The sequence below is a fragment of the Crocuta crocuta genome, unplaced genomic scaffold (assembly GCF_008692635.1).
Source record: "Crocuta crocuta isolate KB4526 unplaced genomic scaffold, BGI_CrCroc_1.0 scaffold93, whole genome shotgun sequence".
Taxonomy (NCBI): Eukaryota; Metazoa; Chordata; class Mammalia; order Carnivora; family Hyaenidae; genus Crocuta; species Crocuta crocuta.
This window is the reverse complement of record NW_027529641.1, coordinates 2,465,825-2,473,054: the sequence shown is the minus strand read 5'-3', so window position 1 is coordinate 2,473,054 and position 7,230 is coordinate 2,465,825. Positions and strand designations below refer to the sequence as shown.

General features: G+C 47.2%; 1 protein-coding gene across 1 annotated transcript in view; it reads right to left on the bottom strand.

Annotated features, from left to right (window-relative positions):
* Positions 1 to 4,367, bottom strand: part of NR2F2 (nuclear receptor subfamily 2 group F member 2) — an 11,058-nt gene extending 6,691 nt beyond the window's left edge. Inside the window, exon 1 of the mRNA XM_077762362.1 lies at positions 4,063 to 4,367. Coding sequence (XP_077618488.1) covers positions 4,063 to 4,105 — 43 coding nt within the window. The 5' untranslated portion in view covers positions 4,106 to 4,367. The remainder of the gene's footprint in view (positions 1 to 4,062) is intronic.
* Positions 4,368 to 7,230: the final 2,863 nt, after the last annotated feature.

Sequence of the window (7,230 nt, the reverse complement as noted above, 5' to 3'; positions counted from 1 at the left end):
CCCGGCGGGGAGAGGAGCGCGGCGCGCACACACGAACGCTTCTTAAAGGCTCCGCGAGAGGCTCCGGATGGAATCGAGGACTTCGCCTCCCGCAACTTGGCGACGCCGCGAAATCCGTCGCTCGCGCACCACCCGGGACTCCCGGCGCATCTTTGTGCCCACAGTGCCAGAGAAAGAGAAAAGTTCCCCGGGTTCTTTGCAGAGGGGTCACGGGTGGGGGTAGGAAGGGGCCGAGAACCGAGCTTGGAGGCATTTTCCAAACGAAAGATTTGGTCAGATCCGGGTGACGGTAGACCCTTCTCTTAATCAGCTCTGATCACTTGCTTGGTTTTGTGGCTTCCCCCCCCACCTCTTTTTTTTTTTTTCCTTTAAAAAGGAAAAAAAAAAAAGTCCTTTAGTATCTGTCTTTTCCTTGTAGGGTTAACGTTTCACAGGTATGTGGCCTGACATTTTAATTGCTCAAATGAAACACCTCGGATGCTGAGAAGCACAAGTAGACTTCATCTCATTGTCATGACGCAATTAAAATCAATTTTCCTCAACTTTATCCTCTCTCATTAGTTGTAGCTAACTCACCGGCCAACGTCCTGCCACACACTCAACCGTGGAGAGAGGTGGGGAGACCGTTCTGGCCGCTGATGGACAAGCGGAGGCAGCCTCCCAGCCACCCGTGCACACCCTCAGTACACACATGTAAGCGCACATACATCAGATGCACATTTGTCAATGTACACAGACAAAGACTTCAGCGACTATGCTTCTAGGTCATAGAAGAGTTGAGTACGAACTTCATTGTCCCTCAGGTTCCTTTTAGGCACCCATATAGTCATTAAACCACGACCAGAGAGTCTGCTCCAAATGGGAAAGAATTCCAAACACAACTCACAAGAACCACACACAAGCCACAGTCTACCTCAAGAGATTCACTGCAATAACAACTTCATAGCCTCTGCCACTTTGCTCAATGTGCTAAAATCATCAACGTGGATGGGTCTCTGAATTCCAGGGCGTTTGGTTTTGAACATCAAACATCCAGATTTGGCCCCACACAACCCACTACATTTCAAGGCAGAAACCTTTCGGTTTGATTAGGGGAGGTTAGTTAGTTAGGATGATTCGACATTTAGAAAACACAATTTTGACACCATCATACACATTTTGCACCACGAAAACCTGTAAACTTGTAAGCCAACCAGATTCACGAACAATTAAAATATTTTACAGAAAACACTCTGAGCTTCAGGAAGCATGAACACATATAAAGAGTAAATTAATGACCCCAGGAAAGCATCCTTGATAGTTCAAAAAAAATGGACAAGATGAAAGATTTAAAAAAAAAAAAAAAAGCAAGCAACAACCAACATAAACCATACATATAATTGACCTGTGCTGGTGTGCACTTTGCATTCAGTAAACACCCTTTACACACAGGCAGAATACAAGGTAGGTACTGAGTGAAGATGCAGGCAGACAAGGGCTGGTTTTTAGGGAAGGAGAAACCCTCTTTACACTTCATTGCTGAAACCTTCTTAGCCCTCACCCTTTCTCCGCAGAAATCACGTATTTCACTAAACCTGCAGGTGCTGGGATTATTTGAAAGTTATTAAAAAAAACCCCAACCCACTATAGTGGACACTGAACTACCATAAACCTGGTATATAATGAAATTGCCACAGAGAGAAGGCAGGTTGAGAATTTCAGGTAGATTAGAGCTACAATATAACTTTCTCTTAAAGAGGACAGAAGGATGGAAAAGAAATCATTTCAAAGAAGGTGTGTGTGTTTATTTTTTCTTTTTCCCCCTCAACCCCTGTGATTCAAGGGATTGCCTAATGCTACAAATGTCAGTAGATTAGGGGCAATCGCAGCAGAGATGTGGAGGGGTTGGGATGAGACAGGAAATCTAATGGGCATACCCATCTCGATTTAATAGAAGAGAATAATTGATTGTAGGGAAATCTTAATCTCGCCTCTTGAGTGCAAACACTTCCACAGCAAGATCACCTTTTACAGACATGCAGTGGGAAATTTCTGAAGAGCAAGATCTTCCACAGCACACTTAGAGATTTTTGGTATTTGAAGTACGCTCTGATGGGCTCGGATTTAAAATGAAGAATTTCCCAATCTCTTACAAAACTGGAGCCTGCTAAAGCACACGACCACAGGGTTCCCATGAAGTCAGAGGTGTTTCTCTCTTTTATTTCAGATTCATTCAGTTATGGGTGGCTATTAGAAATCCAAAAAATGAAATAAATGGCCATATCAATTGTAGTTAATCTGACTGCATAGAAGAAGAGAAAGGACTGCAGACTGAGAAAAAAAAAAAAAGAGGAGAATATTTTAAAATGCCTTCTTCAGAGATGCTCATTTCCCTTGAATAAAACAGCTCTAAGACTAAAAGATAAATATCAATATGTCGTTACTGTTCAAAAAAAAAATCCAGCCCAGTCTTTTATTGCAGATGTAAATTTATTTTAATGAGGGGAATGGCAAGCTTTAATTTGGCGGGAGAAAGTTGGAAAAACATTTGTTTTACTCTGGTGAAGAAGAAAAAAAAAAAAAAAGAAAAGCAAACCCACCCAGGAATATGATTTTCGTGCAGAAAGTGGCCTGGTGGCTGTCATCGTCCCCAAATTAAATCACAATATGAATACAGACCCCAGCCAATGCCGAGTTTAACTCTGAACTCAGTGGAAACCAGTTGTGTCCACCAGGATTCATTGAATTCCTCCTTTCCCTCAGTCTAGTTCCTGTGTGTTTTTCCTCTTCCACCACACTGGAGCTGCATGAATAGGGAAAGGGGCGTCCATTGTGTCCCTCTGAACTTCCAAGTCAATGCAATTTTTAACCACTGGCTTGTGGTACTTTGAAAATCACCAGGGGCTGTCAGAGTTGGGTCCTCTGAAAAATTTACAGTGCTAAATCAGAGCATATGCTGGGAGGGAAAAAATTGCTTAAGATTGGAGCAAGTATAGTATCTGTCTGCCCCCTAGTGTAAGAGTCCTCGCTGCCTAAAATTCAACTTTAAAAGAAAAGGAGCTCTTAAAGGGAAACGACTTGGAGCTCACGTAGGCATACGAGAATGAAACTTCTGTACATTTTAATCTGAATAATTCTTCAGGATTTAGAATTAATTGGCTCTAGCTTGGTTGGACCGGACTCGGATCTCGCCACCTCTGCGTTTCCCGAGTCACTGGCGGAGAGGTGATGATTTTTTTTTTTTTTTTTTTTTTTTTACCCCTGAACTGGGTTTATGCGCGTCCCCCTCACCCCCTCCTCTCTTTTTCTTTCTCTGTCTCTGTCGTCTCTCTCGCTGGCTTTTTAAAAATGAGGAACCGTTCCTTGAATGTTCTGGACAGAGCACAGAATTGCTTCTTAAGTCAGCCCGGCGCGGTTGCAATAGACAGCAAAAAGGTAAACGTTTGCCTGAAACCCGCACGCCAGCTCCACCACCCCGCCCGATGGTGAGTACCCTTCTCGTCGCGATTCTCCTCCTTGCTTTCACCGAGCGCTCGCCTCCCCGAGCCGCGGCCGAGGGCGCCGGGCAGGACTTCCCTCCCTCCCTGCCTGCCTGGCTGTCAGTTGCACAAGGTTGCAAAATGAAGCGCGGAGGCAAATCGAACAGTAAATTCTGATACTTAGCGCGAGCCTCGCAGCTCCTTTGCTAGAAGCCCGAGTCGTCTGTTGCTTGGAAAAACACGCTTAGAGGACTGGCTTTTTAGTTTGCTCTATCGAAGGAAAGGAGTTTGAGGAGACAGGACGAGGAGATGGGGAGGCACCGCAGTCTTTACGCTTCGGTTTAATCATATTTTGGCAGCTTCGCGATTGTATTTTCCCCCTTCCCCCCTCCACCACCTCCCCTATCACACACATGTAATAAAATATGGCAATGCATTGAATTGACCGTCCCCCCCCAACCCCTGAAACCACAGTCCTAGGCATTTCAGACACGTTAGCAAACCGATTTTTTGAAAAGCCCCAAGTCATCCCCAGCCCCACACAGCACAAGGAGAAAAGTGAGAAAGGAGAGAGAGAGAGAAAAAATACTGTAAGCAAACATACCAAAACCATATTTGCCTTGTTCAAGGTCCCAAACCGCTTGCATCTTCCTTCTAAACTGGAATAACTCTCCTTTAGTTTGGCGGGTGAAATAAATGCTTTGTTGGCCCCTGAAAAGATGTGTCTTTGATAATTAAAGAGTATCTCCTCCTCGGTGTTTATCTAAGCGATTGTGCAAACTGATAAAAAGTAGGCACTAGCCTGCAGGGAAAAAGAGGAAAGGTGAGGGGAGAGATCTTCCACCTCAAGGAAGTGCTTCCCCATGTATTAGGCGTTCTCAGCCCTGGGAAGCCCAGCACACTAACTTTAGAGCGACGAGGTTTCAGGGAGCTTTGTACATAGCTGCTGAGGAATGCAAGCCTCGCCTTTAAGAAAAAAAACCCCAAACCGTAGGTAGGAGATGTCTGGAGTGATCCTTGTCTCTCATCTCATTCCTTAGAAGGAAGAGTGCGTTGTTACACCTTGTTTGGGGCTGGAAAGACGAGACTTTAAAAACACCCGTCCAATTGAAAAAAATCTCCCAACTTAATGAGTTTAGTCGGAGGCTGGAGCAAACGGCTCAGCCTCAGCAGAAAACCGCCAACAACCATAGGCGATATTGCAAAGCAAGGCGACCCGAGGCACAGCCAAATTCCACTGTTTGGGGTCGAGAGGGATGGAGGCTAATCCTAAAGCAAGTTGGAAAAAAACAGAGGTGGGAGAGGAGGGGGAAAAAGCAGCCTCCTAGCAGACTGGCAGACAGACTCCCCTCACCCCGGATCAAAGATAGAACTTGAAATAGGAGGGCAACATTTTGCCTAGGAATCCGTTGGAATCCTCATTTTCTACTTTTAACTCATGTCCCCCCAAGTGATTTTTCCCACTCCCCTGCAGATCCGTGCCCCCCCCTTTCCAGTCCCCATTCTAGAACTTTCCTGAGGAGGAAACCTATTTCTTTTTTGGGGGGGGAGGGGTTCCCAATTTCAAGTCTTCAAATAATGAATGCTTAATTAACCCCCTCCCTCCACCCACCCTCCCAAATGAAAAAAGGAAGCAGGAATACAGTAACTAGAGAAAATTGAGAATAAACTCTGCTGCCTCTTGCAGTTTAATACAGTTTTAACTGATGGATTTTTTTGTTTTGTTTTGTTTTAAGAGAAGAATAATGGGGAAACACGGATCTTTTATTTTAGGAAACTGTTATGGGAAGATGTATGTCAGACTTGACAAATGGAAGTAAGGCTCTTCGCTGCTTCTTGTCCCTGTCTTAAACAGGAATTAAGTTAAACACAGTGCTGAATGTTAATTACATGTTTACTGGCTAATGAAAATTACAAATGGTTTTGCCACCTCAAACAATGATGAAAACTCTGAAGACACTGTAATTATATACTTTGAGGGAAATAACTCAGAATATTGATCATAAGAAGTGTAAATCTTTTTTTAACTATTCATTAATACCATAAATATGGGCTACAGAAGTTTTTCCTTGTGGTTTGTCTCATCAGTTATATCGAGTGGATGGATGGTGAGGTTTTCTCTGGGGAGGTGGTGAACTCATTCTCTTGTAGAAGGAGGCCACTTGTGTAACTCAGGGGGTGCCCCTCCCTTCCACCCCCGCCCCCTTTAACCCCGGCAGAAGGTCCAGGGATAGTTGAACGTGAGGAGGTGGGGGGTGGGGGGGCGGCGGCTGGGCTCAGGGCAGGTGAAGGTGATCACTGCCCAGCCTCTCCCCTCCCCTGCCCTCCACTCTTCAATTCTCCCTCCTCCCTTCCCTGCCAGGTCTGATCGATGACCGCCTTCCCCAGCCTGGGCGCCTGTCGCATAACCTGGCATTCGGGTTCCTAATGGAAGACAACTCACGGCAAACCTGCCCCGCTGCCCTGTCGTCTTAAGTTCCTGCCTTCAGAGGTGGCCAGGGCAGTTCATGGCAAGGGAAGGGGGGGGAAAAAAAAAGTTAAGTGTGGAAGGGGCTATTGGGCAAGGTGGCTCAGGCGCCGGAACCAGAACCGGTTTGGGAGTGGAGAAATGTTTTTGTGTGTGTGTGTTTTGTTTTGTTTTAACTTTGGCCTGAGTTGTAACTCTGCACTCTGGAGCCTGACAGCCACTCCGATCTTGGGGGTCAAAGGTGAGGGCTGCACTAACCCTAAAAGGCTTGTCTGGCCTGGCCAGAAGGCCGAGCTTGCGGAGAGGTGGGGGGGTGTCGCCAGCCATACTGCCTGATGCTTCCGAGGGGGTGTCTGTGAAACCCGCACGTGGGGGGCACAGAACCCAGGGCCGGTTTTAAGTCCAATATTAAGGATTTTTTTTTTAAGTGCCCTAGGCTTGTGGGACTGGAGTCCTCTTTTTCCCTGAGAATTCCCAAGGCGCTGGTCTTTGTCTTAGAAGGAATGGAGTTTCTGAATGGTGTGAAAGGGACAGAGAGGGTCGCTTCAAATCGATTTTACTTGTCCTTTCTGTCTTTTCGGATCAACGCTCTTCAATGGGCACAGAGGTGCTCTTTCAACCAAAAACTTGTGCTACATTTTCTGCCTGTATTGGTGCTAAATACAATAAGCACTGGGCAGATTTTTTTTTCTTTGCTCTCCAAAGCAAGAAAGCACCCTAATTAAATTGTTTTATATGGACAGTCAAGACGGACCAATTAAGTATGCATTAGTATAAAGATATAGTCTGCAGATAAGGCAGTTTAGAAAATCATGCGTAGGACAAAGGAGGGGGCGCTACCGGTGGGGAGGGGGGCGCGAACCCGGCAAGGTCGCTCGCCTTCCTCGCTGGGCCCGAGGGAGCTGCAGAGGCCCGGGCCTCAGGTGAGAGGGCAGCAGGCCCGCTAACAGGTGGGCTGCAGTGTTGGAGTCGTTCAGGCCCGAGCCTCCGACCCCGGCTGAAGAGCGGTGGGATCCAGGGGGTTAAGTAGCCCTCCCGTGTCCCTGCTCGGACCATGCAGTCGTCTGAAGTGGCGGGTCCCGCAGGAAGGGGTGGGGGGAGAGCGCCGTGCCCCATTCCGGGTCGGGCCCACCGCCTGGTGTCCGGGTCCAGGGCGCAGCCTTGCAGTGAGAGCGTGCGCCCCGGGGGAGGCCGGGAGGGCCAGGGGGCCGCGGCCCTGTGACAGCCAAGATCAGGATAGGAGGCCCCCTTCCAACACATCCAAGCCCAGCGCTTTTTTCGCTTCTAAGGAAACGGGAGCTTCCC